This window comes from Macaca thibetana, chromosome 17 (genome assembly GCF_024542745.1).
Source record: "Macaca thibetana thibetana isolate TM-01 chromosome 17, ASM2454274v1, whole genome shotgun sequence".
In the NCBI taxonomy this organism is placed as follows: Eukaryota; Metazoa; Chordata; class Mammalia; order Primates; family Cercopithecidae; genus Macaca; species Macaca thibetana.
In genome coordinates, this window is record NC_065594.1 from 4,985,533 (window position 1) to 4,998,731 (window position 13,199).

General features: G+C 44.2%; 1 protein-coding gene across 2 annotated transcripts in view; it reads left to right on the forward strand.

Moving 5' to 3' along the window:
• Positions 1–13,199, forward strand: part of ATP8A2 (ATPase phospholipid transporting 8A2) — a 653,147-nt gene that overhangs the window by 98,332 nt on the left and 541,616 nt on the right. The window contains exon 2 of one of the 2 annotated variants that reach the window (XM_050766819.1): positions 7,594–7,738. The exons of the other annotated variant lie outside the window; for it this stretch is intronic. Coding sequence (XP_050622776.1) covers positions 7,594–7,738 — 145 coding nt within the window. The remainder of the gene's footprint in view (positions 1–7,593; positions 7,739–13,199) is intronic. 2 annotated transcript variants of the gene reach the window in all.

Consider the following 13,199-nt stretch of genomic DNA (forward strand, 5'->3'; position numbering starts at 1 on the left):
TGCTGCAAAAATGGAAGCTTATACCCGTCTCCCTACCCACTACTTTGCAAAATGCCTTCTATCTAGGAGGTGCTCAATAACTGAATGCATTCCACACCCAACAATATTTTAAATCATAAAGAATCCACGGCCTCTTACCTCTCTTTGCATCTTCTCTGATCTGAAAAAAAGAAAGAAACCAACAAGTATTGCAGTCATAAAAAATCCTGACCCATCAGTGTCGCTTTCCCTTTGTGTTTATTTCTTTTGAATTCTTGGATAGAAGTGGATTGCAGATGCTATCTTTGGAGAGATGCGGTTTGTGCAAAGGAGGGTCTTGAAAAGGCCTTCGAAATGTGTCTGGCAAGGCTAAAATAATCACATTTTGCATTTGCACAGCATTTTCATTGTGTCTATTTGATTAGGAGAAATAATCAGCCCAAGTGCTTCCCCAATGGCTGAACTGCTTTTGATGTGTCTGTATTCTGAAGGATTATAAAACATCTTTGTAAATATGGGGTAGAGGCCATAGTTGAACTTGAAACTCTTTTGAGGAGCGGAATGTGTGTGTATACACATGCGCACGTGCCTCATGTTACAAAGGTTTTGTAATGACTGCACTGTTTTTCTAGAGATTTTTCTGGGGGCAAAGAGAAAACTACCTTTACGTACTTTTCAAGTACCTAAAACATTAGAAAAAAGACATAACCAACTTCTTAATTCATGTAATAACAGTTTGAATACCTATGTTTACCAGGAAATTTCAGCTATAGAAATTTAACTGGGAGTTGGGATATAATCAGGCTGTGAACTGCAAAAGAACTTCGTTTATATAAGGGCTCAGCAAACCATGGCCTGTAAAGTAAGACTGGTTTTTACATTTTTAAAGATGTGTGAAGAAGAAGAAGAAGAAGAGGGAGAAGAGAAAGAAGAAGGAGACTATAAGACAGAGACCATATGTGGCCCATAAAGCCTAAAATATTCACCAACTGACACTTTACAGAAAAATTTGCCAACCCTTGATTTATGTAATCGATTTCTATTTTGCAGATGAAGAAACCAAGGCTCAGATGGTAGCCTGCTTACCTAAGCTCACAAGAAGCAGCCTGTTCTATTAAAGGAGAATTGGATTCAAGTTTCTGCAGATCTGGCTTCTAATCATATCTTTCATTTGAGCTAATATGGTTTTGTGACTGATAATAAGGTTTCCCTTTTGGCTCTATCATTCTAGAGTTCACAGAGAAATGTCTACAATGCAATTCTAACATCAACTACCTGGAGTGAGGTCAGACTTTACAGGTTAAGGGCACAGTCCTCTAGAAGATTGTCCATGCTTCAAATACCAGCTGCAGGCTCTGGGGTTCCCAGACCACCTGCACATCTGACCAACTGGCTACATATTCAAGGGTCCCACTGCCCCTTCAAAGAACTCCAAAAAATTTTATTACAGTTTTATTACAAAGGACAGAAGTCAGGACCAGCCAATTGGAGACACAGAGGTTGAGGTCTGGGAGGGTCCTGAACATGAAGCTTGTGTGTCTTCAAGGTGTGTCTCTTCCTGGCATATTGATGTGAATCACCAACCTGGGAGGTTCCCCTGAGTTTCAGTGTCCACAGGTTTCTATTGGGCTTTCATTATGTAGGCATTATTAATTGGATCATTGGTCACATGAATTCAACCTCTATCCCCCTTTCCCCTCCCCAGAGGTTGGAAGGTCAGACTGAATCACCCGGCTCAAACCCCCAACCCTCTAACCACATGATTGGCCTTTCTAGGATGGCTGGACCCCATTCTTAAACCATCGAGCAACCCACCATGAGTCATCATCTTAGCATGAGCTCAGGTGTGCACAGAGGGGTCCACCATGAATAACGAAGATGCTCCTATCACTGGGAAATTCCAGCTTTTAGAGGCTGCCTCGCAGGAACTGAAGACAAAGACCAGACATATTATTGCACAACAGTGTCCAAGCCCCGTCTGACTCCACCTTGACTTTTCATTCTGTGCATAAGGAGCACAGTTACAGCCTGACTGACGTGGGACGGCCTGTGTGACTGATGATGGGAGGAAGATGAGGGTGGCCTGTGTGACTGATGATGGGAGGAAGATGAGGGTGGCCTGTGTGACTGATGATGGTAGGAAGATGAGGGTGGCCTGTGTGACTGGTGTAGGAAGGAAGATGAAGGTATTTCTTTCCAAAGTTGGTTTTTTTTTTTTTTTTTTTTTAGATAATGAAACTTCTTTGCCAGGGAAATGGACTAGATGTGTCTCAGGCATGTTTTGGAGTTTTAAACATTTTGAATTAAGTTAGGGTGAAAATACTGCAGTTTGGAGTTAAGGATTTTGTTTCTGTGTTACTTAAGGCAATGAAACAGTAATAATTTGCCCTAATGTTGACTCTTCTTTTGTGTTTAATCCCTTATTTGAAGTTCTTAACTCCCTGACCTATTTAGTTTATGCTTTTATGTATGTTACATAAAAGTTATTATAAATAAACTAATACATACATACATATTATTATAATATTTAATATATTGGAGCAAATTTCAAAAACTTCTCAGCATTTTTCATTTTCTTCCCCAAATCCATCTCCATGGAATTTGTTTATGTAATGGATAGAAACTGGGTGTTGTCCTCACTTTTACCTGCTCCCCTGACAACGTGAGGTCTGCCATTGTCCCTGCTTCCTCGCCAGTGACTTCCACATTCTTGTTGCCACACACACATTCTAAGTGAGTGAAATGATGAGGAATCTGAGTCATTCAGTGAAATGAAAAACATGACCAATTGTGTTTAGAAGGTTGAAAATATGAGAATATACATTTTGTACAATGAAGTGAACGAAGTACATGGAGGAGGCATCAACCAGAGAGCTAGAGCTGGTGGAAGGTGAGCGGCTGGCAGCACTGGAGCAGCTTAGTGAGCGTCCCTCCCCTTCCACCCCCTCATGCTTCTGTGGGTCACTGGTGTGTCTACTGTAACCGATCTGCTCTCCTCTGCCCTTCCCTGTTCTTCACTTGTCCTCTTATTGTGGTCTCTGGGGGGCATTCTCTACCATCTCTCTCGATTTCCTAACATTCTGTTCTTTCTCCAACCCTGGGCAGAAACTCGGAAGGCAGCAGGAGGAGGACAGGGGTGCTTATCTCATTAGTCTTGCACTTCCCACCCACTTTGGGGCTTCATCAAAACCTGCTGGCCCAGATGTTGCCGTGAAAACTTTCCTCTGTCAGATTCAGCCTCCTGGGTCTGGGTTGTGGCATCTAACAGCATCTGTGCCAGATTATCTAAAATCCTGGGCACCTGGTGGTGATCTACAGGTCAATAGGAATTTGTCCTTCCTCTTTAACCCTTCTTGCTTTTCCATCTTATAGGGGAAAACAGGTTCTCTGTATACTGCTTTACCATACTAGTTAAGATATGTGGTTATGAGAAGTTTATAGAATGATCCGGTGGTGGCTCATGGAACCCAAACCCCCTAGTGCAGCTGGGATCTTGGAGAGGACCGGACCTAGGACCCAAAAAACTGTTGGGGCTGTTCTTCATGCAGCTGCCTCATCTCTATCTCAAACAAAATCCTTTCTCTGTCTCCTGGTCCACTCAGAGGTAGAAGATGGCCATCTAGAGACCTGGTGTGTGTACGCTAATAGGTCAGCCACATGCAGAAATGGTCCTTACTAGTTCCCATGTCAAAGTTCCCAGGAGAGAGACCCTTGGTGGCCCAATTTGGACCAGGTAACCATCCCTGGTCCAAAGAGCTGTAACAAGTAGACGGGATTGCACGGTATGACCCAGCTCGTGGGCTGCCTGGCTTGTATGAGGAAAGAGGTCTGGTTCAAGGGAGACAGACAAGGGAAGGGCTGGTTCAGCGACTGGGTAGGTGCCTTTTAAAGGCACCTACTACATTAGCCTCTTATGTATTCATTTGACATATTGTTTCAGACTGCCTACTGTGTGCTAGGCATGATCCAGGGCACTCTATCCAGGGATGGAGCTGTGAACAAGACGAAGTTCTGCCCTCATGGCCTTAACCTTCCACTGTCTTGTCTGCATTTCCACTTTGCAGGGTGGGGGCAAATTTAGTGCTTTTCTCTTTGCTTACTCTTGTTCTCTTAGTTCTTTCCCTTCCCTTTGGTTTCTTTCTCAACTAATAGATATTTATCGAACTCCCACTCTCTGCTGACACGGCGCCTGATTATATGGGGGAGGTGTAAGCGTATACTCATTTTATGTGGTGGTATTTGCAAAATGCATTAACTCAGAATTATGAGTCTGAATTTGAAACCTTAGTCATAATGTGCTTTGCTGTAGATGGTATAATGTTTCCTTAGGCAATATGTTTTCCACAATTTTTTTTGAAAATATTAATGTTTTTCTCTAATACAGGGTTAGGTTGAGATGAGGCCACTGAGGTAGAAAAAATTTATCTGAATCTCAGGGACAGGTGCGGGGTGGTATAACTATTTCTACCTAGAAAAAAATCCCCAGATTTCCCCTGCGGTGGTATAGAAAGCTGTGTTGGCCTGAAGCATGCTAGGTAGGTAAGTGGGAGATATTATTCCACTTCATTCTGTCATCACTAGTTACTCGTGTCAATACTTTTTTTCATTACAATATTTGTTATCCAACATCTAAATTCTTGTTTGGAAAAGTTATTGTTCCTGTTATTATTTCTATCAGTGATTTTTTTTTTTTGGTCCCAGTCTTCTTCCAACCTCAGTGGTCTCGTGCTTCTTCCTTTTCTGGTGCACACATTTAAACCTCACCTCCCCAGAGATCTTGCAGAGTTTTCTTTCTTTCTTTTTTTATTTTGGTCGAGATGAGGTCTTGCTATGTTGCCTAGGCTGGACTCAAACGCCTGGGCTCAAGGAATCCTCCCAACTTGGCCTTCCAAAGTGTTGGGATTACAGGCATGAGCCACCGTGCCCAGCTCAGGGTTTTCTTTCGAGATGTTTCTCATGTCCATCCTTTTATCCCATCCTCCATTTAATTCATGCTTTTATCATCTTGCTTCTAGATTGTAGAATTTATTTCCTACCTGGTCCCCTTATCTGTATATTCTCCTCTCCTGCTGTTCCCCCTTTGCCGTCACTGCCGGATGCTCTTCTCTCTGGCTCAGAAATCTTCTGTGGCCTCCTGTGACCTTCAGGATGAAGTTCAAGCTTCTGTGCTTGACATTGAGTCATCCACAGTCTGGCCACAGGCTATTTTTTTTGGTGAACTTCTTTTCTCCTTTTTCCCAGTTTGGACCCTCAGGGTTGATTTGTTTTTTTAGTTGGCCCCAATACCATTTTGTATGCTTGGGCCTTTGCTTAAGCTCTTCTTGCCCTTGCCCACAATGCCCTTCCCTTTCCTAATCCACACCTCACCCACATTGCCAGGCTCTACTGTCTGTACTCAGAATCTATTCCACCACCTGCCCTCCCCCAGCACAAAGAAGCTGCTGACCTCTGAGCCTCCTTAGCACCTTTGGGCCCACTCTTAGTCACACACTGGTGAGTAACCAGGGTTACACCTTCATGCCTTAATTGAGGGAACATTTTCAAGGGCAGGAACCTGATCTTTTGTTTTTGTGTTCTCAGCGGCATCTAACAAGTGATCCTGACTGGGTGCTCATCAGCATCACTTAGTGAGCTTGAGAAACAAAACACAGTGACCACAGAATCTGAGAGGGCAGTGCCCAGGAACGTTGTGAGAGCTGCATTGGTAATACGAATGCACAGGGGAACTGAGAGCCACTCGGTGAGCAATGAACCACTTTGACCAAGCTCTGTTCAGTGAACCCAGCCTGTCCCTACTGTTCTGGAGCTTGGGCTCCTAGGTGCAGTAAGACAGAGCATCCATAAATAAACTCAGGTAATGATGATATCTGGTACTGTGGAGGAAGACAAGGCAGGGTAAGTGGGCAGAGAGAAAAGCAATACTTCCATATAGGCTAGCTTCAAAAATATTCTCCATCTGTCTTACATCAGCAAATGCTCCAACACCTGTCTTTCCCTTATTGCAGTCCGGGCGCCCCAGCTGGTGGGCCAGACAGTCTGGAGAAGGGATTCTTGCTCTCTGCTGCCGCTTGCTGATGAGTAGTGGACCAAGCAGTGTCCAGTGGAGCCAGAAAGACCCCCGAAAGTGGGAGGTTGGAGGGAAGGAGGTGAGGGATCATGTCTGAGTGAGGAATAGCCAGGGTACTGTGGGCACACACAGAAAGCAAGAGGAAAACTGGAGTGTGCCTGGCCTGTGACCAGGGACCCGACTTGAGCCCTGGAGCCTGCATCCACTAGGCGTCCCCATCTGGGTGAAGGAAGAAGCCTTAGCCCATTTCAGACTTAACTCTTACTTAATATTCAGAATAATATGTCAACTTTCAGTAAACGAGTTTACGTTTCGCTTGTCCCTTTCTTAGGATAAAGATTATCATCCTTCTAATCACTTGAAAAAGATGATGTAGCCAAAACTTTCAAAGTGTTTCTCTATGACAGTGAAAAGTATTCTTTGTAACAGGGAAGTGAAGGTTTGCTTGTGTAAGATGTCAGTTTTTTAATGATGTGCAACGTCCGTTTCTTTGATAGTTGGAAAGCATGGCAAGTATTAGAGGGCTAATGCATATTTAAGAAAAACAAGATAAGGCTTCATCTGTAGGGTATTAATTTTTCTGAAAATACACCTCTCCTCTGAAGGTCACTTCTCAAGCTGGGCAGCCCCTTCTAACAAGGGATGCTGCTTTAGAGTTGGAGATGAGGTTAAGATCTACGTGCCTGTACCAGTTTCAGTAATAACTGGATCCTTCTCTAGGTCTAGGCTGGAACGTCTCAAGTGAAGGTTATTGGGGGGCGGGGGTTTGGGGCCACCCAAGAAGGCTTGACCCATAGGACTGAAATCAAGTACTGAGCTAGGCTGGCGTGCCACGTAGCCACAGAAACAGTAATTTAAGCAATAAAATGAAAGCTCGCTCGCTGGTCCAGAGCTGGGTTGGGACAGCTAGTGTACTCAGTTCTCCAGGTGCCTGGAGGGAGAAGAGCAGCGGATCCCTTGCAGACCATGGTAGGAGCAAGCTCTTCACCCTGGGGTCTGGGAAGCCCATTTGTACTGCCCAGAGGTGTGCTTTCGCCATCTCTTCCTGCGGTGGCTGCTTACAGGGTGCATTTCCATTGCTGCTGTCTCTGTTCCTAAGGAAGATCAAAGGAGCCCAGAAAACCCAGTTCCAGAGCTCAGTTCCCAGGACTAGAGGGTACGCTCGGCCAGATGGCTGGGGGTGCCGCTGGCCTTGGCGCCCCCGCGCGATCAGCCTCCCCGGCCCCGCACACAGCTTGGGCGTCCAGCCCGGCCAGGGCCCTGCAGGGAGGGAGCGCAGGAGCTGGGGGTGGCTCACCCGGGGCGGGGCTCGCTCCACAAGCGCCGGGGGCTGCGCGGGGCGGGGCCGGGGGCGGGGCCGGCCGGGGCTGCGGCGGCGGCGGCGGCGGCGGCGTCTCCAGGGGGAGCCAAGGTGCAGAGGCGACGCCCGCCTCACCCGAGCATCCTTCCCCGCCGGTGGCCGCCCGCCCGCGGCCCGCGCTCGCCGCCTCCCGCCTGGCGGTTGACTTCTTTGTGTCGTATTCTCTGCCTGCGCCCTGTCTCTGCAGGACCAGTTCGTTCTTCTTTGGGCTACAAGAAGGCAGAGGATGAGATGTCCCGGGCCACGTCTGTTGGAGACCAGCTGGAGGCACCCGCCCGCACCATTTACCTCAACCAACCGCATCTCAACAAATTCCGCGACAACCAGATCAGGTAGGCGAAGGCGGCCGGCTCGCGCGGAAGGCGGTGGAGTCGCAGCGGGGAAGGGGCTCGCCCTCCTGCGCGGGGCTTGGCCGCGCACCTGGCCGGCCCCGGTCCGTCTCCAGAGCCTTCCGCGGCCCCCTCCCCACCCCGCCAGCCCGCAGTGCAGCCCCGCGCTTCCAATGGGCTCGTGCGAACGCAGCCCTCACCGTCCTCTCCTGCGCATCCGTTCTGCGCCCAGCCTGCCTGTGAGCCCTGAGAAGTTTTCCCTCTCATGTCACCGACAAAAACGAGGTCTCTGCTCTTTTCATGCCTGGGCTTCCTTCCCGGAACCCCCTTCTAGCCTTGTTTTAAGCCAGTTGATAGCTCTCTTTAGCAATTTGCAGACCGTACTGTGGGGGACGTGCTTCATCAGGGAATCCCACAAGTCACAAGGACTCACATTCAGTTGTCAGTGGTCTACGACAATTGTTAAGAGGTCTTCATTTGCTGGGAAACTTTGCCCAGAGTTAGCAGAAAGATGGACAGAAGCTAGCGTTTAAATGTCTACTTTTGCTGGCGGCTATGTCACACGCTCTGGCTATAGCAGCTTAGTGAATCTTCATAACCTCTTGAAGCGGGCCAGGAGACTGGAATATAAAGATGCTAAATAATGTACCTTACAGCTCCTAAATGGCAGACCTGGAAATTGAACCCAGCCCATCTGACTACTAAGGGTAAATTTTTTTTCTGCTGTGCAAAGCTAGTTCTTTAGCACGGGTGTGTGTACATTTTCAAATTTCATTAAACTTTCAGGCTTAAACAACTTTGTATCTGGGAGTGACTTCAGAGGATGTAGTTCTGTGAGCGGCTCAGATCACCGTGCTTGGGTGTAGAGAAGTTCAGTGATTTATCAGGTTACGCATAGATTATTGACAAACCTGAGTTCCAATCCAGTGTTCTTTTTTGAAAGACAAAAACTTTGTTGTATGTTCAAGTATTCCACTACCGCACTCACACTTGTACAGACGTCTTAGCCTGACATCTTTATGTAGAAAGGTCAGGCTGTTGGACATTATTGGGGTAGAATAATGGTGCATGTTATATGGAGGTGGAATTTTCACTTATTAAAGGGTTATTAGATTATGCAGCTTTATTTTGGGTTTTAAGAATGACAGTTGGGCATATTTTATACTTAAAAGTGTAACTTGGAAGAATAGCTGAGTCCCCATTTCAGAATGTGTGGGCTTCGTTTAAGATACAGAGCATCAACCACAGTGAGTTACCACTTCACTAACTAGGCTGGCTCCAATCAAAAAGACAGATAACAAGTATTGGCGATGATTTAGAGAACTCGGTACCCTCATGCATTGCTGTTGGGGATGAAAAACGATGGCGCTGCTTTGGAAAACAGTTTGGTAGTTCTTCAGAAGGTTCAGTGTAAAGTTACCATATGACCTAGCCATTCCACTCCTGGGTGTATCTGCCCAAGAGAAATGAAAACCTATGTCCACACAAAAACTCACATACATATATTTCACAGCAGCATTATTATGAATAGCCCAAAGTAGAAATAATCTAAATGTCCATCAGCTGATAAATGAATAAATAAAATGAAGTATATCCGTACAATGGAATACTATTGGGCCGTAAAAAGGAATGAAATATTGACACATTGTACAACATGGATGAGACTTGAAAGCATTATGCTAAGTAGAACAAGCCAGTCACAAAAGGCCTCATAGTGCATGATTCCATTTATATGAAGTATCCGGAAGAGGCAGATTTATAGAGTTATGAGGTAGATTCCTGGGGCTGGAGAAGAGGGAAAAGGTTGGAGGGATGTGGGAATGACTGTGAATGTGGCTGAGGTTTCATTTTGGGGCGATGGTTGCACAACTCTTTGACTTTACCTAAACCATTTGGAATCCTGCCCTGCTCATGTAGTTCTATTTCTTCACACCTTCTCATATGTGTTTCTATTGAATTGCTTTCAAAAAGGTGATTTTCTAAAATATATACACTGTATAAGGATATGGGAATTGAAGAGCTACTTTTCTTTTTACACTCTAGTGTGTTTTCAAGTTGTATTTTTGCTTAATTCCTATTAATTCCTTTAATTTTGTTATCCATTTGTGTATGCCTAAGTCTGGGAGAATAAAATAGAGACCTTTGTTTTTGTCTAAATTATTTTGTTTTAATGGAAGAGAAAGATTTTTTATTTTTTTTTGTGAGACGGAGTCTTGCTCTGTCCCCCAGGCTGGAGTGCAGTGGTATGATCTCGGCTCACTGCAACCTCCGCCTCCTGGGTTTAAGTGATTCTCAGCCTCCCAGATAGCTGGGATTACAGGTGCCTGCCACCGTGCCCGCTAATTTTTGTATTTTTAGTAGAGACGGGGCTTCGCTGTGTTGGCCAGGCTGGTCTCAAACTACTGACCTCAGGTGATCCACCCACCTCAGCCTCCCGAAGTGCTGGAATTACAGGCGTGAGCCACCACGCCCAGCTGGAAGGTAAAGATTTTTAAGAGCACTGATAATGGAGCTTCACTACCTGTTCTGTAATCAAGATTGAAAGCTGACCCAGACTGATTGTACTATTAGCCAGAGGGATTCTGAGTGGCTGCCTGCTGTACAGTTTCATTTGTACTGTTTTGAGAGAGGCAGAGTAAGTTGTGCATGTACAGTGGGTTGGTTAGGAATAAAGTAGGCAGTTACCAACTATTCTATTTAAAGCTTTATATAAGTATATAATTGAATTAGTTGAAATATATTACAATTCATATAATTTGTGAGTTCATGGCTTATACTGTGAACGTAAGTTTCTGCGTGCACTGGATAGGGGCTAAGAAATTAAAATGTGGTCCTTGATATTCTTTAAAATGGCCTTTGAGTGTTTGGTTCACCTTGACTGTGTGTTTAAATAGGAATTACTAATGGTTATCAGTGACTTGTAGTTCTTTAAAAAATTGATTATAGGCCAGGTGCAATGGCTAACCTGTAATCCCAGCACTTTGGGAGGCCAACGTGGGTGGATCACTTGAGGCTAGGAATTTGAGATCAGCCTGGCCAACATGGCAAAACTCCATCTCTACCAAAAATACAAAAATTAGCCGGGTGTGGTGGTACGTGCCTGTAGTCCCTAGCTATTCGAGAGGCTGCGGCACAAGAATCACTTGAATCCAGGAGGCAGAGATTGCAATGAGCCAAAATCACACCACTGCACTCTGGCCTGGGCGACAGAGCAAGACTCTGTCTCAAACAAACAAACAAACAAACAAAAATGATTATAAAGCTTCTTAGCATTATGGTTTAAGGATTTTAGAAAACGTCGAGCCATGTTATTTTAGCACTTTAATGTTACCGGACTCAAGTTTTATCATAATGATTTTAAAAAATAAGGCGTTTTATCTTGGCCATGAATGTTTGCTAAAAGTTAGTAAAGCTATTCAAAGGAATATTTTTATAAAAGGATAAAGGATTTGTTTTTTAATATAATTTTTCTGGAGAAAAGGTTAATGGTTTTCTTAGAGGCAGGGGCATGGAGAGTTTATCCCAGTTCATTTGCCCCTAAATTGAGCTCTTTGAAAAGAAGGGAGCACATGGGATAGATGAGGCTCAGGCTAGTCTGCGGACTCAGGGCTGTCTGACTTACCTGAATGTTGTACCCCCTGGCAGGCCTGTCCCCTCTGGAACAGAGTTCTCTCCCCTACTTTCCTCAACCCTAAGCCCGTTTTGGCTTGAGACCCTCTGGATCATAGCAGTTGCTCTGCGCTTGCCTTTCTGGGCAGCTGGCGTTTGACTAGGAATGGGAGTTTGATGCAGAGGAAGGGAGGGCAGCGAGGGGCGACATGCTGTCATTCAGGACAGGAATTCCATGGCCCAAGGTTACTGGAATGGAATTGATGTGACTTAAAAAAGAGGGTGGGTCTGGGGAAATGCCTAGAAAGCAGGAGTGAGGTCCCCTCTGGGGTCCACTGTGGCCTTAGCACCCCCAGGGGAGTGCACTGCATGAGAACTCCAAATTCTGGCCAATTCGTTGAATTTTGGGGAGGGACTGTGCCATGTATGTAGATGTCTCACCAAACCTTGTTCTTGTTCTTGACACTGAAAGTAACACCAGTGTTTGATCCGAAGCCTGTGGTAGGTTTATTAAGTTTTTCATTATTGAAGCCAATGAATTCAGATGATCATAATGATGGAGAATTATGAAGTAGTCTTTTTCTACTAGGGATTGATTTTCTAGGACCTTAACTATGAGAACAATAACTTTCCTCGTCCTCTAGAAGTGAATAGTAATTAATGGGATTCAATGTTTATGTACATATGTAGGATTATGTGTGTGTCCACCTGACAAGGTCTCCTTTTGCTGAAGTGTACAATCATATCTCCTTTCAAATGTTTTAAAGGTTTTAGTGCATAATTCAGCCATCTAAAGTATACAATTCAGTGATTTTTAATATATTCATAGAGTTGTGCAACTATCATCACAGTCAATTTTGGAACATTTTCATCACCTCCAAAAGAAATATTATACCCTAGCTATCATCTCCCATCCCTTCCTCCCCCAACCCCTAAGGAACCACAAATTTACTTTATATTTCTATAGATTTCCCTGTACTGGACATTTTGTATAAATAGCATCGTATCCTTTTAAGTTAAATATTAAATGCTTACAAAAGCTCACTATTTAGAGGAAATGGGTGGTGAATTTTTAATTTTATATATCTAAATTTTCAAAAACGTTTAAAGTTAAAATGTTTTTTTCCCCCAGAAAAATCTTGAAATAATGTACTGATCAAAGGAATGAGCAATACTTACGTCATCACTATCAGACATATGTAATCTTTCTATGCGATTATCAGCATGCCATTTGAAATAGTGAATTTCAAAGCCATAAGGCAGTTTTCTTCAATATTTGAAATGAGGTCTTCAAAGCTAGTTAGGAATGTTTACAGTTACTCAGTTTTGAATGACTCATTCATTTCAGGTGGGCGTTTTAGCTAGCAAAAACTTAATTACGGTGATAACTCGAGCTTTGTCAAGTTACTGCATTTCTTCGGGTTGGTTTGCCTTAAAGGAAAATTACTTCATGTAAATTTTTGATAAATTTTTGTTGGCTTTGCCAAGGTAAATTTTAAATAGGGTATTACCTTTGCAGAAAAAGGAATTGAGCACTGTGTGCTAGGTTGGTACAGTATCATTGTTTATAATATTATGCTGAGATCCTAAGTTTTTTTTACCTTGTTTTTTTTGGTTGTTTTGTTTTAACTTATATTTTAGGTTCAGGGGTATGTGTGCAGGTTTGTTATACAGGTAAACTCATGTCATAGGGGTTTGTTGTACATATTATTTCATCACCCAGATACTAAGCCTACTATTCAATAGTTATTATTATTATTATGATCATCTGAGACAGAGTCTCACTCTCTTGCCCAGGCTGGAGTGCAGTGGTGCAATCTTGGCTCACTGCAACCTCTGCCTCCTGGGTTTGAGC